The sequence below is a fragment of the Primulina huaijiensis genome, chromosome 7 (assembly GCF_012295235.1).
Source record: "Primulina huaijiensis isolate GDHJ02 chromosome 7, ASM1229523v2, whole genome shotgun sequence".
Taxonomy (NCBI): domain Eukaryota; kingdom Viridiplantae; phylum Streptophyta; class Magnoliopsida; order Lamiales; family Gesneriaceae; genus Primulina; species Primulina huaijiensis.
The window spans coordinates 848,495-868,907 of NC_133312.1; the positions used below are offsets into that span (position 1 = coordinate 848,495).

The 20,413-nt window shown below is 31.6% G+C and overlaps 3 protein-coding genes across 4 annotated transcripts in view; all 3 read right to left on the reverse strand.

Annotated features, from left to right (window-relative positions):
• LOC140980190 (MMS19 nucleotide excision repair protein homolog) overlaps window positions 1-2,747 on the reverse strand; it is an 11,197-nt gene extending 8,450 nt beyond the window's left edge. Inside the window, exon 1 of the transcript XR_012175893.1 lies at window positions 2,605-2,747. The gene's annotated coding sequence lies outside the window, so the exon portion shown is untranslated. The remainder of the gene's footprint in view (window positions 1-2,604) is intronic.
• A 698-nt stretch (window positions 2,748-3,445) lies between these two features.
• Window positions 3,446-10,746, reverse strand: LOC140980549 (lysM domain receptor-like kinase 3). 2 transcript variants are annotated; one of them, XM_073446439.1, is made up of 11 exons: window positions 9,608-10,746; window positions 8,448-8,523; window positions 7,944-8,242; window positions 7,366-7,511; window positions 7,195-7,284; window positions 6,994-7,099; window positions 4,936-5,087; window positions 4,773-4,870; window positions 4,508-4,634; window positions 4,194-4,301; window positions 3,446-3,861 (listed from the first exon to the last, which is right to left on the reverse strand). In XM_073446439.1, exons 1-11 carry the CDS (start codon window positions 10,206-10,208, stop codon window positions 3,697-3,699), a joined length of 1,968 nt encoding a protein of 655 aa, XP_073302540.1. In that variant the 5' UTR covers window positions 10,209-10,746; the 3' UTR covers window positions 3,446-3,696. The 2 variants fall into 2 exon arrangements, with proteins under 2 accessions (XP_073302540.1, XP_073302539.1); XM_073446438.1 differs by having other exon boundaries at window positions 3,448-3,861; window positions 7,944-8,246; window positions 8,449-8,523; window positions 9,608-10,743.
• A 3,792-nt stretch (window positions 10,747-14,538) lies between these two features.
• Window positions 14,539-19,976, reverse strand: LOC140980552 (hexokinase-1-like). The gene is made up of 9 exons (XM_073446442.1): window positions 19,364-19,976; window positions 18,545-18,695; window positions 18,245-18,427; window positions 17,493-17,567; window positions 17,239-17,394; window positions 16,847-16,945; window positions 16,302-16,432; window positions 15,781-15,862; window positions 14,539-15,098 (listed from the first exon to the last, which is right to left on the reverse strand). The coding sequence occupies exons 1-9, from the start codon at window positions 19,645-19,647 to the stop codon at window positions 14,754-14,756; spliced, it is 1,506 nt and encodes a 501-aa protein (XP_073302543.1). The 5' UTR covers window positions 19,648-19,976; the 3' UTR covers window positions 14,539-14,753.
• Between the last annotated feature and the right edge of the window lie 437 nt (window positions 19,977-20,413).

The following is a 20,413-nucleotide window of genomic DNA, read 5'->3' on the forward strand; positions in this document are numbered from 1 at the left end:
TCAAATATATTAATCTATTTATTATTGTATACAAAGTATAATAATTATTTGGTTAATTGATCACATTTAAGATTATATATTTAGAAAAAATTCTAATATATCTTTAAAGACCAATAGATGATGAAAAATTAAGAAAATGTAGAACACTACAGTGCGTAAATTTTCGCTTTGTACAGTGACAAAAGATAAGGTGAGACCAAGTGAGATGCTTATATATATAAGTCTCATTCAACTTAGCCCATTATAATATTTTTATTAACCGAATTTGTCCTTCGTTTTTACTTCATTAACTTTGCAGTGTGACTCATTCAAGCATTAACTTTTTATATTTTTAGTACAGAGTGTCCTATACTCTCTCACCGACTTCAATCTTTAGAAGTCGGTATTAGTAGTTTATAAGTAATAGACAATTATTTAATTTTTATTTTCTGTCTTTTGATTAATTGTGTAATTTTTTATGTTCTACCTAATTCATTTTTAGAATTTTTATTGAGTTTTTATAGNCTTCATTAACTTTGCAGTGTGACTCATTCAAGCATTAACTTTTTATATTTTTAGTACAGAGTGTCCTATACTCTCTCACCGACTTCAATCTTTAGAAGTCGGTATTAGTAGTTTATAAGTAATAGACAATTATTTAATTTTTATTTTCTGTCTTTTGATTAATTGTGTGATTTTTTATGTTCTACCTAATTCATTTTTAGAATTTTTATTGAGTTTTTATAGTCATGATTATAAGTGTTGCACGCATACAATATAAAATTAATATATTTTAAAATGTTAATATTAAAGTGTCGAATAAATGTATTAAATCATTATTTAAGAACTTTTAGAAAAACAATATACATCATAATTCAGATTTAAAGATTAATATACAAATAAAAAATTGCGATGAATATCTTATAAAATAAATAATGTTAGCTCAAAAAGAATAAATATGATTATTGTAAATGAATTTTTCTTAATTAATTAGAAAATTTTCAGCAAATGCGCTGAATTAATTAGAATGTTTTTAATATAGTATGTCGATAAATGTTTTTCCATATGAGTTAGTGATTGAGTCCTTATGAACATTTTAAAAAAATGTGTCTTTAGTTATAGTAACGTTGTCTTATAATTTAAAATATTAAATGAAACAAATTATCAAGATAAAAAATTAATTAGGAAATTCAAGAATATGTGATTACTCAATTAGTTTAAATGACACGCTCTTTAGTTTGCTGATTTAATATATGTTAAATCCACAATCACTGAGCTTGACAAGAATTATTGTAGAATAAAATACAATTATAATAAATTACTTGATTGTATATGTAAAAATTTTGTGTATTTCATATATGTTTGATTTATTTCATTTATAAAGTTGAAATTTTATAAATTATGATATAAGATTTGTTATACATCTTAACATCAATAAATTCACTAAAAATTTATATATTAATTTCCGCTACCATATTATTCTGGTTTCGCCCCAGACTTTTGTGTATTCGTTTGTTTGAATTTATTATTCCTCATTTTACCAAGACCCATAATATGTCAGACATGAAAGTGAATAGTAATTTAAAGAGATGATAATATTTATATATTGTAATATACATATTTACCCCTCACAATACTGATAAAACTAACTTAAAAATAATATGTTGACGAACATATTGTCAGGAATCGAAAAATACAACTCAAATGTTAACTTTGACACTCAATTTTGAGTGACTGTCAAAATGTCTCAACAACCCACAATTTTTGGACAAGATAGTAACATTACAATTTTGAAATCAAACTGATATTTTTCATTTTATATCAAGAATTCATGATTAAAAATTGATAATATTATATATATAGATATTTAATATAAACTTGTGCAAGCTCATTTAGGCTCATCTTTAAATGAGTCGACAAAATTTCAACCCAACTCACTTAAACTGTTTGGCGGTGCAAGTCAAACTGACAGACCTAACCCAAATTGACGGCTCAAATCACAACGATCTTTTACCGTGTTTTATTTAAATAATTTATAAATATAAACCGCAAAAAAATTTCGGTTGCAAAAAACTTTAATTTAAACACATAAATTCTAGCAAACTGTCAAATGAGAACATGAAAAAAAAATTAATAAGATACCAAAGAAAATTCACAATTTGATAATGAATTATTTCTAAACTGTAATTAATTTAATTTACATAATGAAAAGATAAATAAAAAATCTAAATCATTGGATTAAAAATAACATATTATAATGTGAGTATGCATAAAAAAACCAAATACTAATTTACATAATGAAAAGATATCATTGGATAAAATAACATATTATAATATGAGTAGACATAAAAAATTAAATATTAAAAATTACATGTATTTAAAATATGAATAAGGATAATGAAAAGACACACTTAAAATAAATAATTAATGTAAAGTAAATAATTAACAAGGAGACAAATGGAAATTATCATATAAAGTCAAAAATTGGTAGAAGTTATAAACACTGAGCAAAGAACAGAGTAGTTGCGCACCCAAAAAAAGAATCTTTTCCAATATATTTTAAAAAAATGATTATTATTTATGATTCTTGCCATTACTCAGATAATCAGTGGACAAGCAGTGTACCTGCTGGAGCAAAGTGGCGGAGGAGCTGACGTACTACTCGATATGCTTAACACACTCGGCTGAATCACCCATTGCGCGCGTCTGTGTTGTGGCACCAAAGCCGTAGTGTTTCAAGGGGTTTGCAGCGAATCTGTTTATATATGTGACTTNTAATTTGTTTTATTTAATCCTAAAATACCTCTATTTTTTTTATATCGATATCACCATATACTCAATTATTTATCCAATAGAATTACCTCAACCGCATGATAATTGTTCGACTTGTTATCTATAAAAAAATTTAAATTTGATTTTAATTTCTCCAAATTTAATTTCTAATTTTTTTTAGCAAATATAAAAATAATAATTTATATAAGGACTGAACACGCGTGCAGTGGACACTAACTATGGCAAAAACTTGTGTAAGACGGTTTCACGGGTCGTATTTTGTGAGACATATCTCTTATTTAGATCATCCATAAAAAAATATTACTTTTTATGCTCAGAGTATTACTTTTTATTGTAAATATCGATAGGATTGACCCGTGATTCGTGAGACCGTCTCACAAGAGACCTACTTCACTGCTATATCCACTGCTATATATAAGATGGGCTGAATTTGTTTGGTTCTTTAATTTCCTTGAGGATTTATTACATTAGGCATTTCTGGTTTATTTTCACGCACAAATAAAGATTTTCTATAAAAAAAATAAAATAAAATAAAAAATTATAGAATTATTATAATTTTTTATTAAATTGATGTGATCTCTTCTACAATCTCACCAACCAGAAAATTACTGTTGGTCTCCTAGAAATAGATGAATACATTATATTTTCATCCATTTTGTGGTCCATATATAAGATTAAATACATCCCTCGTCTGTATATAAAATTATAAAATAAATGCAAAAACATTTGGGACATAACATTTCACGCCAAGTTAATCAATGAATCAAAAAAAGAGGTTACCGAACAACAAGTGTATTTGGTTCATCTCATATTCGCACAAATAGTGGGGCTATAAACACAAACTACACATGCCAAAAAAATTCAACCAAAACAAAAAGCTCTGAATCAGCCATCTTGATCGTCAGATTAAAAACCAGTCATCGTTTATCTTCCAAGAACGAGGCCGCTAAATACTTGGCTATTTCCTGCGAGAGTTGCTTCCCATTCGACAGAGGACAGTAGTATCTGTGAAAGTGATATCACTAGTTGCTTCATGTCGGGTCTTAAAATGGGGTCCTCATCTACGCATTGCTTCGCTAACATAGCCATCTGTAACGTAGATATACAGAAGAACGAGAAGTGATCAGCTCAATTATGTTTCTTGGTATGTCAGGACGATTAAAAAATGAGCTTCGGTTTTTGGTTTTGGTTTGTTGTATAGTTTACGATGTGCATTTGCCATATGTGAATCTTGAATTTCAATAAAGAAAATCACGATGGTTAATTGGTTTTGCTTGGACTTTTCACTATTCTCAACAAAATCTTCAACCAAGCATTGTGCTCATCTTCATATCACGATTCACGGAAAAAAAGTATATTTCAAATATAGTGGGGGGCTAACATTTAAATAAGCTCGAGTTTGAGTTCTGATATCACATTACCTTGAAAAGACAATCGTGTGGATACAAATCCATCAAATTAGGATCAATGTGATCTTTCAAGCTTGCCATACTCATGGAATCAGGTGCATTCCTCAAAGCCGCCACTACCTGAAACTTCACCATATTAGAGGATCGTGGAGAATTTACCTTGGATAGAATGTCATTTATTGGAATAGATTCTCATAATTCTGAAAAGCGGAGACATGAAGAAAATAATTTAATGTGATTATCCAAATACTCCAACAAAATATAAATCGATTCACAACCAAAAAATTTCATTTGTATTCATCCAGGAAAGCGATGCCAGGACTTACAATCGATACCAATGACCGTCTTTCAGAACTTCTTGTCATAGCCTCCTTTCCGGATATTAATTCAAAAAGCACCACACCAAATGCATAGACGTCACTTTTGCTTGTAGCATGGCCATCCCTCAAGTATCTGAAAAATCAAGAATTTTAAATCGAATAGAAAAATTAATAATACATAAGAATTTATTCAGGGGAAACTTAGAACTTAAAAGTATTTTTTGGACAAAAACTTACGTTTCTGCTAGTAATAAGTATAGTTAACACTTACTCTGGAGCAAGATAACCGTATGTTCCTACAACCCTCGTGACTGACTCTTCACCGTCGTGTGTTTTCATAACAAGTTTCGCCAAACCAAAATCTGAAATCTATATAAATTTATAACTATATCTATATGGTTAGTAGAACAAATAACTGAGGTAGAACAACAAACCTTTGCTCTGAAGCTGCCGTCAAGTAGAATGTTGCTTGTTTTGATATCTCGATGCACATAATGTGGTTTTGTGTGCTCGTGTATGTATTCTAGGCCCCTAGCAGCATCAAGTGCTATTTGAACCCTCGTGACCCAAGATATCGATGTATGACCTATTTAGAACATGGAGACAGAATCCAATGTAAGTTATCAGAGCTAATTCTATGATGACTAAAACAAAGGAAAATTTTTAGACTGAATCGTGCTTAAATATTTATACCAACTATGATCTTCCTGTTTTGTTTATTTGAGTCGTTCACGATTTGGGTCTAAAAACAATTGGAAAAAAATGGAGTGATTAAAATAGATATGATGTATATATTAATTTTAAAATTATTGATATAATTACTTGAAATAAAAATTATGAGAAAATTCAAGAAAATTCAAAAGTAGATAATATATTAAAAAAAAGCTCTCTCGAGATAAGGGATGTAGATATATATTTTATTAAGGAGGCAAAAAAAATTCAAAATAATTCATAATCGAAAAAGTCCAAAATATAACGATATTTTTTACTTTAAAAAAAAACTAATGGGACACATCGTAATTTTTAGATACAAATATTAATATTTCAAATGTTACTAAATGTTTTTAAAAAATTTAAGTCATAACATCATAAAAATATAAAAAAAATGTGCATATATTCACATAATTCTAAAACTAATTTAGAATATATTTATATCACACACAAAATATATATAATCATTAAAAAGTAATATATAGAAAAACAATCTTTTGAGTACTGTCGAATATTACAAAAAACAATTAAGCTACAAAAAATATGTCGCTTTACCAAAAGTTATAACCGGGGTAACAATGTAACGTTAACTAAAATATTTTAAAATCGTAAAACAACTCAAACGTCACATTTCGATTGTTCTACCTTGCATAAACAATTATTGCACCTAACAAATATGATATGGATGTTATTTTACATTCTAGAAATCATTTCTCTAAATCAAATTTATTCTCACTGATCAAATAATTTCATCGAACACAGTAATTTTAATTATTAATAATAATTTAAACACAAATATTAATTATTAGGATGACCACCCTATGCCCTCACCTATGTTCCATTAAATTACAATCATAGTAATAATGCACCATGAATTGGTTAATATAACTTAGTAAATTTAATAAGTGAGTAATATTAAATAACAATTTTGTTATTTTGAAATGTGAAAAATAGTTTTTATATATATAAATTCATCATATATAATGATAAATTAATTAATACGTAGAAAAGAGAAAAAATTGTTTTTTATGTATGTAATGTAAAGCGAGTTATATATCCATACATGGTACAAGGTTTTCTACCTCCGCAATGAGAGGTACAAGTAGCAAAATCACAATTAAAAAATAATTTCAGAAAAATATTGAAAAAATGCAATCACATAATAATTTTACGTTAAAAAAATATTCTTAGAAATAATCTTTAACATATTTCAATATCTATAACATATATGATGCTTCTTAGTTCATATTTTAAAATCAACTTATTATAAAATTGACATATTTATATGTTTTATATAAATATTAAATATTCATTAGCAATCATAAAAAAATACACTCATTTTAGTAACAAATTTTAGTAGCAACAAAAAAAATAATGGGTAAATTGATAAATTCAATATGCATTAATATTCAAAGGCATTTAAGATAGACAATAAATTACAAAAGAACACATAAAAAACTATTGATTTAATTTGCTAAATTAAATGAACAAGGGTATATTAGAAAATTCACATTAATATTCAAAGCCATTTAAGATATACATTGAATTACAAAAGAACCCATAAAAAAACTATTGATTTAATTTGCTAAAATAAATGAACAAGGGTATATTAGAAAATTCACAATTAGAAGTCATATATTTATATGTATGTTAGATAGATTAATGTCAACTGAGATTCACCGGTGGAGACCCCAAGGTAAATAAAGGTGGGTGAAACTCAACAATGCGGATTTTCAAAATAGAGGGTTTCCCACTGATACTTAGGGCTAGAGTGAGCTAACCTTTAGTCTGAGGATCATGCAAGTGATTTCTGAGAGAACCCTTTTGAGCATACTCGTATACAAGAAAGAGTTCATCAACACTTGCAGCATAACCAATCAATTCTACCTTTATAAAAATCAAAACAAAAAATAATCAACACTAAATAATCTCACAGCCAAGAGCACGAGGTACAGGACATGAACTGCAAAAAAAAACATTACCAAATTTGTATGATGGACTTTGCACAGAACTTTCATCTCTGCCACAAATTCCTTAGTTTTTGTAGCAGTCATTCTTTTGATAGCAACTTCCTGAAATTTCACACCATAACATCACATTATTATCACTTCATTGACACATGATGGCAAGCAGCAAATTCAAAAGTTTTGAACCTGGTCTCGAAGAAGGCCATAATACACTGAACCATATGTTCCATGTCCCAAAAGATTAGACTCGGAAAACCCGTCTGTCAAAGACAGAATTTCATCGTACGTGAAAACTACAGGCTTATCCATGTCAAATACATCAGTCCCTATCACTGCAGTCGACGAGGCAAATACAGTTAAGAATATGATATTATGAATTTCCCTACGCAATATTATAATGTTAATGACCTTGTGACAATGTTAATGACCTTGTAACGATAGGAAAAACCAGAAGCAGGTTTTAGCAAATTTTGAGAAATGCAGTCCAAGCTTATTACACTAATTTTTCAGGAAATTATTCAATTTATTAGAGTGGGTAATGCAGTCCAATCTTTTAAATTCCTTGGTTCATTGTAGAAGAGTGGGTAATAGAGTATTAAAGTGTATGGCTTCCGTTTTGTAGCCAGCTGTCTCATTCCAACAAGAAACACCTCCAACCAACCAGAGGTACTCAGAAATAAACAAAAATCATACTCGTCACACGATACTTCAAAGAAATTAACATTCATAATATAAGAGCAATCAAGAACATTTGAATTTTAAACCTGTAGGAATATTTATTTTCTGGTTGCTAGCTTCCCCAATATGATGCTTCGAATTCCCAGAGTTGCCACAAATGGATCTCCCTGAAGCACAGAAGCAACTCGAGTTTCGAAGAACATGAAATTTGTGAGAGTTCTTCCCTTCTGAATTCTTTGGGTGGCTTCCTCGGGATCCACCAGAATAGACAGATGATTTCAAGCAAACAAAAACAAGCACCATAACAACAACCAGAACCAATCCAACAGCCAGACATCCGATGATCCACCAATAAGGTATGTGAGACTTGTGATTCACTTGATCTCCAACTGGTAAAAATGCACACAGTAGGTAAGTGCTTGAGTATCAAACATGGAACGATTATGATTTGTTAGGTAATAAATAATAATAACCAGAACATATTTTAACGGGAGTGAATGTAAAACATATACATTCAGCGCTTTCCGAAGAAACCAACGACTGTAAATTTTTCGAGGACGCCATAAAGGAGAATGCTGAAACATATCATACCTGCAAAGTTATCAGCAGATGGAGCTGGAACAGGAACAGGTACATCATCATTTACGAGATAAGGCTCGCCTGGAGCTGAAAGAGACGGGCAAAAGGAAAAACCAAGTATAAAGGAGTGATGGAGAATATGAATCATGTAGTAAAGGTTATTATCAAAAAAGAACCCAAAAAATCTATATCTGCTGAGGGAACTGGATTTTAACTTTACATTAAAACTCCATCATGCAAAAACCTGCTTTAGCCTCATTAATTATCAAAATAGTAAAGTTTCCATAGTATCTATCATATTTAATTAAAGAAATTTGGTAACGAGTTATTAAATCTCATAACTCAAACATAATTTGTTTCTATTTGAGGTATCAGCTGGTTCATAAATCTGACCAGATTGCCAAACCACACCCATAGTAACTAAAAAACCTATTACCGGTTCCCTGCGCCATGTCTCACACCGACTTTAACATGTGTCATCATGAACCATTAAGGAAGATAATTTTCAGCAGGCTGAAATAACAAACCTGAGTTACAATTCACACCTGAAATTCTATCTCAGACAGGACTCAGATTGCTTTATATTCCATTCAATGTTTCAAATTACTCATTTCATATAACCCTTGTTCTTTGCTTCATTTTATTGTGTTTGATGAGATAAGGAAACAATCCAGGCGCTTTTTCTTAATATATTTTGATTGCACACCACGGGTATAATGCTCCCAAATAACAAATTTCAACCATCCGAAAGCATTTTTATTCCATTCACACTGCGTGATCCTTATTTTTTACTGAATTTCTTTCACAGAATCAAATCTACTGGGAGAGCATATTAGACAGTGCAGAAAATGGAAATTCTAAAAAATATTCCAAACATTTCAAGTTCAATCTATCCCAAATCTTTATTCTATATATAACAGATCCTTACACAGAAAGATCATCAATATCCTAACCAAACTAATAAAGGCAAAAAAAAAAAAAAATCAGAAGCGACCTCAAAGGATCAAACCTCAATTTTCCATTAAAAAATAAGTCAAGGAAAAAACAAAACCGCACACTAATCAAGAACCCAAAGTCCAACTGAAAATCATGCATTGCCGTCACAACAAAATTAAACAAGAGAGTACATCAAATTAAAATTCAAAAACCCTTTTAGAAGAAAAAACCGTACCTGAATTCAGTGGTATATAATAAAGTTTCCCAATTGTCACATTATCAGGATTAGCAATCCCATTTACAGTCTCTATACTATCCATACTAACTCCAAATCTGCTAGACAAAGACTCCACACTATCCCCATCTTCCATCACATAACTCATCAGATAGTTCCACAGCCCACTTGAGCAACCACACACTAGCTTAAGTGACACTACTGCACCTTTTCTAGCTGCTCTAGTGAAATTTGAAGGAAAATAAGCCAACCCATTGTAAGCCTCCATAACCAAATCATAGACAGACCCATTATTCTCCCTCACGGTAAAAGTAGTATTTGTCAAGTAAGTTTTCACTCTTGAGGCGCAAGAACAGTTCTTTTTTATGAAAATGTAATCCCTACCATTCCCTTCAAATGTAATGTCCTCTCGTAAAACATCGAACATGCTTTGAATCACGGGGAGTGTTTGCTCTGGCGTGGGCTTGAAGGCTAGAAAAGAAGTGCACAGGCGTTTAGTGTCTGTACAGTTGAGTGGAGTTGCTGCTGCTGATGTAATGAGTTCTTGAAACAGGAGTTTAAGCAGAAAAAACACCAGTATTTGTGCTCTTTCTAGAGCCATAGTTGCAATAATTCAATCTTGATAACCAACAAGCTCAGAAAATTGAATCTTCGAAGGGAATTTATAACTATGTACCCGAAATTGAGACTTCCATGAATTTTATGTCAAGAATTCAACTGAATATACGTAGCTAAAACAAAGGGAATCTGTAGAACTGTCGAGTGAGATTTGGCAAAAGCCAGTGGGGTGTGAATCTGGAGATTCTTGATTAGGATTTGTTTTTTCTCCGCCGGGGAAAAAGGAGATAGAGTTACTGACTGGTTTCTAAGTGTAGAGAAAAGTGAAAAAAGGGAAGAAAGGAAGCCATTGCCACTTGACAGCTAAACTGGTACAAGTCGCAAGCATCTTTCTTAATCATTCATATTTTTTGTAATCTACAAGTAACCTTGAGATTGTCTATAAAAGGATATTTCTCAACTTTACTGTCACTGATGTGCCATTGATGTAATAAATTTAGTGTTTGACTCGAGAAGTCACGATTCCACTCCACTGGAAGTCTGGGGCCAATTTGGTATAATCTGACTCCTCCTCGTCGGCTGCGTGGAGAGACCGGCAATTATATTTTCTTCCCTTCACCTGAGGTAACATTTGAATATACTATATTATCATGTACTCTCCATATTCATCCTCACATTAGCTGTCCGAGTTGGTGATCACTTATCAACAAATGTAAATTCGATTAATCTGATCAACATATTCTCAAACTTGTTCGATGTTATTTAACTCGCTAATGTAGTTTGTATGTAACTGTGTTAACTCATAAGATTATTTCATGTCAAAAAAATTTGATAGATGTTTGATTATGAAATCATTTGAATATATAACATTAAAATTGTTGGATTAAATGTGAGGTTTATGGGCTTTTCCAAGTAAGTGAATTGAAATTTGAAAGGTAAGTTTGTCCCACATTTAAAAAATGAAGTGGTATAGTTAAGTTTATATCGTGTTACACTTTATGGAGGTGTAACAATTATTGGTCAAAAAGTTTTCTCTCGCGCACGCAGACGCAATGAGGGTACAAATCATGGGCCCCATTTGCGGTGGAAAAAGGCAAAAATTGCCTAGCAATTTATGCCATCTTTTGTTCTATTATTTTTTCGGTTGAGACCTTTCACATGACTTGGTTTTTGGTGCTTCACCTCCCCACGCTACTGTTGTTAACATTTTATCTAACAAAAATATGATATGGTTCCACAACTCACACTTTCTTTTTATTCCATGGATTAACAATGGACATTATTTCGTTTAGAATTGTGAGTTTGTAATAATTAGTGTGACCTTCCTTAAAAGCATTGGTTTTCTATGCAAGATCGTAGGGAACTCACTTTGCCTCTTTTGCTTAAACATATTTTATTTATATCATTGCATTACAATTCCCATCTGTTGGCAACGCACATTTTGGATAATATATGTATTGTCCATATGTGGTGACAACTATATAATAATGATATTATAGTAAAATTAATTATTAGATTAACATGCTAGAAATGACATTGCGTGAAATTGTGAAATTCTCCGTTAGGCCCTTCACTTCAAAAATCCTAAAATAATTTACATAGAAATAATTGATTTTTTGTGAGGAAATAATTGATCTTTCGATGAATTAAATTCCGTCGTCGCCGATTTGATCAATTGGAACTGCGAGAGGAAATTTTTTTTTTTTTTTGAAAACTATTAACAAGCGGGAAAGCTATTATTATTATTGTTATTATTAATTAAGAAGGAACATACAAGCTAAATCATGAATTGAATTATTCATTTATGCTTGGATATATATTAATTTTACCCCAAGAAAACGAAAGTTGAAACAACAGGAAATAAAAGCAAAAAGGAGACATGACAGTTGGAATTCGGCCCCATGTTTTGGCCCTTATTATTTAAAAATTCCACAGCATTATTACTCTAGTCTGTATTATCTTTGATGTCTGATATTAAGGTTCTCCGTCTATAGATCTGATCTATAGTTAGGACGCTAAAGTCTATAGAATCGTAATCAACTCTTATACTGATACACGATCATAGACTGCCCCATGTTTTGGCCCTTATTATTTAAAATATATATATATATAATCAGTGGTTTATTTTTTATCGATAAAAATATATGAAATCATCTCATAAAATATCTATTTATTATTTATGAGAACCTGGTATGGGCCGACTACGGTAGGCCCACACGTTCATTGAATACAATAGCAGAAACATAGACCGTCAGGGAAGGGAAGATATAAAAAAAATGGATGGGCTCATAGACAACTACTCCACTCGCCATTATTAACAGCAATTTGTGGCAATATTAAATTTAATATTAAGTGTGATATTATATTTGGTGTAATTTCTCTTAATATAATTTTGGTTGGCATGATTTTCTCACAATAATGGAAATATTAAAGACTAATATCTCGTGTCATTACACATATGAGTAAGTGTCTTGAAAAATTGGAAAAATACATTAAAAAAATATTTATAGAGATATTAATAGAACTAGGTGGTTATTACTTATTATATAGTAATAATATATAATATACTAACAAAAGCAGATACAAATACGCAAATTGGAAATGATGGGTCGAATTCGGGTATCGGATTCTCTTTCGGGTTCGAAGGAAACTATTTACGGTTTTACTAAAATAAATTTTTATGACAACTTTTATCCAATAAAATAAGTGACACTTTATTCCATTTACTTAAATTATCGAATCAAGTTTATTTTTATTATGTTTTGTAATTTTAATTTTTTTATGACGAAAAATCGTTGGAATCTTGTGACGCCGAAATGCCTTTTCATTTTATACGCCAAATTTCATTGTAATATAGTAAAAGATGAATATTATTTATCAATAGTAATCACATTCATATGATGCATCATAAGTAATATTATGTATTATGCAATAATTAGCAGTAGTGTCTCTAAAAAATTAAATATTAGGTCTTTTGTGATATGATCTCATGAATCTTTATTCGTGAAACAGATCAACACTGCTCATATTTACAATAACAAGTAATAATTTTGGCATAAAAGTAATATTTTTTCATTGTGATCTAAATATGATATTTATCTCACAAAATTGAATCATATCAAAACATTTATTAAACAAGGATAAAATGATAACTTTTTTTCCAATCACTTTCTTAATTTGTGTAAAAATACACATAAACTTAAATATATGAATTTAGGATAATATCGATGTCAGCAAAATGAAATCATTAATTAAGTAAAATGTTTAAAGAAAGACACGAAAATTGATACAAGACCAAAGATCTCTTGGCATAGAGATATGTTTGAGGTCTCAAAACCATGTATATATACATATACATGTGTCAAATTTTTATTTAATCTAACTACTAATAATATATATATATATATATATATGTCCTTGTGCAATCCAACCATTTTGAAAAAGTAATACCTACAAATTAAATGAGAAAAAATGGAGGAGGAGACTGCTATAAATTTGTCTACCTCTAAATGACATTTTTGGCGTCTAGCACTGTGGAAAAAAAGATATTCATACATGTTATCTGTAGCAAGGTATGAGAGTCGATCGATCTCACATATATTTATTTATTAGACAATTCAATTATATTCATATTTACAATAAAAAAATAATATTGTTAACATAAAAATAATATTTTTTAATGAATAACTCAAATAAAAAAAATCTGTCTGATAAAATTGACTCATGAGACTGTTTCACTTAAAGTTTTTGTATTTTTCTATTAGTAGTTGACGGACAGTCTTTCTGTTTTAAAATAATATTTCTTAGTCACAAATTTTATGTTCTATTACTATTTACTCGCGCTTATCTCTGTATGGTGTTTTCATCTTATTTACTATTTTAAGATGGAGGATGCCAAATCGACCAAACCGATCCATCCTACGGCTTTTCATCTTATTTACAAAATTACCACTTATTTCATCATTCATTTTATTGTACAAAATTATTATATCGTATTATATTATATCACGATTGATAAATTTTTTTTTATAAAATTATTCTCATTCCAAGAACTAATTAAATAAATTGCCTTTTTTTAAATCACGATTGATAAATTTTTTTTTTATAAAATTATTCTCATTCCTAGAACTAATTAAATAAATTGCCAATTTTTTTATTTTTAAAAAAAAAATAGAACAAACACACTAAAGTTGTAAAACGGCCCGACCCAACCCGCCAGCAAACGGCGCAACCTCCAACTTGGCGCGCGCGCGCTTCTAGTTTCTATTAACTAGCGTAAAAATAACATCGAAAGATTATTAGTATTTTAATATTCGAGCTTGAATTGGGATCACACAATTTATAACGATTCCTGCTGCAAATGAAGGCCAGAGTTAATAAAGCTGTCCCTAAAATGGACATGTATAAAATTAAAATTCTTTTAAGTTTATCATCCTTGTGTTAGTTTGGGGGTAATAATGATTCCACATCCCCAATGGAAGATTAAAGGCCATACTTCCAAATACATGAATTCAGAATGCATTCCAGCACACTTTTTACTGGATTCTTGAACAGTACAAATGGAGAAATCATCATAAATGGTCACATTTTAAGAAGATAATTCTTCAAGATAGAGCGAGTGGGATGCGGCAAGAAGAGCAGCACCAATACCCGAACCATCGTTCGAGTGCTCTACCACGATGCTTGATGCAGTCTCCTCTCCAAGCAATTCATTCAACGTGTTTTCTAAGCACTTTCTGTATTCGGTGTAGTGCTCATATAGTCCACCATCCATGGCTACAACCGTCTTTTCACCTCCTTGTCGTGGAGTATCCCGCCCCATTTTCTTCAAGACACCTAATATCCCAGCAGCAGCGAGACGTGCCCCACGCGTGGCAATGATGTTGCAGAGCTCCACCACGACCTTTCTTGTTTTCAAGGAAGTATTGGATATCTGAGGCGGGTTGAGAAGTTTCAACATTAGAATGTGCAAATGATTTGACGACCATCAAAGATTGGTTTAGCATCTAAACTGAGATGAATCTTTAAACACAGCGAAAAGACGAAATTGAAAGGGCATAATTAACAAATTAGAATATAGGCCTAAAGAATCACACATCATACTCATAAATGTAGCAGCAAATAATGGGATATGGAGGAAATGAATTTCTTCCTATTTCATGTTTTCCCTCATAATCATATTCACCTAGTCAATACATCAATCAATCAAACTCCATTTTATTTTCATTAATCCAGATCCCACATTATGTTTTCGAAAAAAATCGTAACCAAAGATGATGATCTAACATCGACATACATGCTTTCATTGACATTTGAAGTTGACAGAACAAGAATGGAAAGAAAAATGAATTTGTATTTAGAGGGTAAATTCAGCACAAGTGCTAAATTAGCTTAAACATCATGGTTTGGAGAATTGATTGTCTTGGTTTTTATAGTATTCAGCGGGATAAATTCAGCACAAGAGCTAAACTATCTTGGGCATCATGGTTTTGAGAATTGAAATCTTATCATAAATGAATTATTCTATGCGGTTCAGATAGAAAAACATACTTTTAAGGGTTGTTTGCTATTCTTTCTTTAGTGTAAAAGATAATGGGCCGATCAGTTAAGTTTACCTCTAACAGATCCCTCAGTTTGTTGCCAACCACTTTCAGATCAGAGGATTTGTCCTGATGCATTGCTGACATTTCTGGCGTCCTGCAAAATGTAAGCTCCAAGATCAACTATTTAAAAGGAAAGGAGATGCGGGAAATTGCTCTAGTGGTTTAAACATGCTAGCGATTTCATCAGAGTGTTCCTTCTATTCCGTCAACTTTTCAATTAGAGCTTTCAAATTTAAATAAATACAAAAAATGGTGATCTTCTTCAACTTTTCAGCTTATTCGCTTGATTTTAGGAAAGGTTTATTGAAGAGCTTCACAAAAATTATCTTGATTACATTTGTCTTTCTTCATTTTTATTTTTCTTGCTTTTGAGGAGGCAACAGCCACCTTGCCTTCTAATAAGAAAATCCATAGTTAGGAACAACGATTTTCACTCCATAAAATGATGGTCCATTTGATATTTGTTACACTGTCAAATTTATCAACTCCCTACCATGAATTTACACGCGAATAAATAGAAAATGTCAGAATACCTTAGAACGAAAGGGATTTTAAGTCTGGGAGGAACTTCATCGCCGAAGAAGGCGGCCTCCTCAGCCATCCTAAGTAGGACTCTACGTAAAATTTCTCCCAAGTACATACCAGATATTAACTTCTCAAATATCTGTAACGATAATAAAAATATAATCCGATAGAGATAACATATTTTCATACTGGGTAACAGCATCACAGATTGTAATGAGCATTAACATAGAGTCTTTGTTTTTTCAAATGTGATGTTTGGTAGGAACTTTTCATTAAAAAATGCTTAAATAAGCCGAAATCTAAATACCAGAAAATCTGCCTCATTGATATTTTAAAAAGTCAAAAGTATTTGTTTATTCTATCCAAATATAAAAGTAATCATGCTCTTGTCCTGATTAAAAAGTGTGTTTTTAATCGCCATGCTTTTGTATCCAAACCTGTCCATGATAGATCCTACACTCATATAGGACTCAAATAGATAACTGACATATAGAACAAAGTTCAATAAAACTGAAAATACAGATGATGTAGTATACATGAATATGTTAATCACCTGCTCACTAGGATTCAAACTTTCAGCGTCCAACGCAATGTCATACTCACTCAGTGGAAGATGTGACGACCTGAAGTTACCCCACTCCATATTTATAACCTAATAATTTTTAAAAGATCCATCAATCCAATTGTTAAAGGGGAAGACGTTATTTAATAAAATTCTAGGTTTTAGGAATCACAATAAATCAGTAAATACAATAGAATAAATTAGGAGATATGCAATTATTTGTTTCCATTTTCTCGTTCTCCTCATTTCTATATAATTGGTGAATGGTGATGTATTACCCATGAATAATGTTCAATGAAATTAAGTGTTATTTTTCTTTCCTACAATTCTGATATATGGCAACAAAATTTTCAGAATAAACTGAAACTTCTGAATTTGCTAACCATTTCTCCAGATTTAGGCAGTGGACCGTGCCACTTTGGTATTGCTTGGGCACGTTCCACATAAGCTGCATTAGTTCCTGTACCCAGTATCACAGCAACAGCAACGTCCTTGTTGGTGTGCCTTCCTCCAGCTAATGTTCCAATCGTATCGTTAACCTAAGAGAGAATAACCGTCAAGAAATGCATTTTAAACATGAGAATTTTTGCGCAACTCTCAATAGAGGTTATATTGAAAAACGATGAAATTTTTTTACCAATGCTGCCACCCGCATGTCAACACCCTTTCTATTTAAGGCTTTTGTCAGTTCAGCTACCACGTCTTGGCCAACCTGTGACATTGATAGAGTTACAAGAAACAAAATGACACACTTTAATAAATCCAATGTCAGCCACTCTAATGTATTGTGCACAAGAACCATGAAAACACGTTAGACTGAAAATCGGATGGGAAATTTAATTAGAAAATGCCAAATTTTTAAGACTTATGAACTAAGGAACTTGAGGTTTTTCCACTCTAAAGGAATGTGAGTAAGCTAGAGTTTGACATAAAACCAAGTACATTGCAAAAGAACATAAAAAACGATTACATGCAAATTTACAAAATTGCATCTCAAAGCCTCTCAATCTCAACAGCGACAAAGCAGCACACTTTAAATCCACTGCTGAGCACACTGACTCTCTATATATACAAACTGGTCCAGCTCCACATCTTTCCAAAGAAAAAGCAACAATAAGATAAAAAAATGAACATCCAAGTAAGGATCTCAACTTTTTTCCAAAATTGCTCAAGGACATCAAATAGTGTGAAACCTTAAGGCTGTAAACCACCCTCGTATAGAAAAACACATTTAATAGAGACTGACATGTGATTAACGATCAACATATTATATCATGTAATACTAAAGATGTGCAGGTTATTGCAATAACTTAAAGGTAAAAATACTTTATCTGCTGCAATTAATGAACCATTGTAAATGAAATGAAGAACACGAGAGAGAGGAATTACGGTGTCATCAATAGAGAAGCCCTTTGTCCACCTAATAAGGTTTCCAGAATTTATTGAATTTTGCATCACGGGAAATGAGAAAGTGAAACCTAGTTCCCTTTGCCTACCAGGAGGTTGTTGAAACATTTGTTCTTCTTCAGCAACAAAACTTGCAAGTTTTTCCACTATATAATCAAAAAGTGCCTGAAACCATTTGTCTTTAGCACTCGGTCTTTGTGTGTCGACCTCATAAAGTAAGGAAATATCTTTTCCAATAAGAAATAGAATAATAAGGTAACATTGTTGATATAAATAACTTACTTCTGAGCTCCCACACATCAAAGCAGGGGGGATTGATGCCTCTGTAAATTCTTGATGAGCGATACCTTCGTCTTTGCCTTTCAAATGGACTCGCAAGACACGGAAGTTTGTTCCACCGAGGTCAAGGGCATAAAAGACTCCAGCCTCATCACTGAGACAGAAATAGTGAAATTGACGGATTTGTAGCCAATTGTTCGATAACGAAAATAAATAACAAGAAACAAAACAAATTTATACTTATTTCCGAAAGTACTTCTGATGCTGATTAAACATCCATATATTTTCCTCAAAAGTTGCATACATAAATACTCATTGGAAGTTGAGATTCCTTGATAGCTCATGCAAAAATAAATTTCACACAGAATATTCATCATTTCCTTTTCCTTCGCCACAATTCTAAACAAACTGATTCGTCGCCACAATTCTAAACAAACTGAATCGAGACGCTTCCCTTACTACAATGAATCAAAGAACACAAAAATTGACAACAATTCAAGAGCAAACCAAGAATTCAGCTGAGGGTGTCCCATTTGATTTTTAGGTGTGAAAGTTATCATTTTTTGACAAACTCCACATCTTTCATGAAAGTTCCGATTAAAATCAATACAGTTAAACCCAATCCAGCACGGATGCAGACTTGATGGACTTTGGCGGAAAACATGTGTTTTTGGAAAAGTTCTCTGAAAATAGTTTATTATTTATTTTCATTTGATGGCAATTGCACAACTCGCCCACTCATCCAATAAACAAAGAAGATTGATAATTAATGAAGTTCCACCAAGAAAATAAAAGGAGAATAAATCGGATAAAAAGATATACCCGTTGGGAAGGTTATCGACATAGCTAATAAGCATCTTAAGCTTGCTCTCTCCTTCAGATGCCAATCCGGCGTGCATCTCCACGGTCATAGCACCCGCCACTTGTTTCAGCTTCACCTCCGGCGTCCCACACTTCTCCTCGAATTCCTTCACAATATCCATCGCCCGGACCCACCTCCCAGAACTTTTCATCCTCTGCCGCACCACCAAAGCCGCCACGGCGACGACAGCAGCAGCGCCGATCACCGCCGCACCCACCGCCACTTTACCCATTCCATCCTTCATCTTTCACCTCACAGGAGCTAAAAATTGGGTCTTTATTCGTTTTTCCACAGTTTCCTGGCGGAAAAATCAATATCACGAATAAGGCGTTGAATTATCAGAAAAAAATGACAGGGTAAAAAGGGGAGAATCGAGTGGGGAACGAGGAAAAATTGGAGCTAATCAGTGGAGGGAAATTTAACAAAGGCAAAAAAGATGGAAAGTAGCGAGAATTTTTCGAGATCTTTTCTGTAAATTCGAGAGTAGATCAAATTCGGGTAACAAGATTTCAGTCGCCATTTTTATAATCTTTGCTCCATCCCACGTGTTCTGATCCAAATTACTATTTAATTCCATTATGTAAACCAAAGGTGAAGTTGACCACCTATTTTAATCCATTAATTTTAATTTTGTCCGAAATTTAATTAAATGAATTCTTTAATTCCTTTTTTTAATCATATTTTATTTCATTTTTATATATTCCAGCTTGATAATTAGTCTTATCAGCCAAAAATATAACCTTTGAAAATAAATAAAATATTATTGGTATTGTCTCGAAATTCTAAATATTTAATTTCACCCTCTTCTAAACTTCAACACCTGTCCAAATAAAGATGTATTTTATTAGTGTTACTACAAATGGAATGAATATGATACCCACATATTAATTATTGTTTTATTTAAAAAATTACATTAGATAAAAATCTCCTTGTTCACATTGATTGATAAATATAAATTTAAATTACCTAAAAATATTTTGAGCACATATTTTGTCAAGAAAAAATATTGA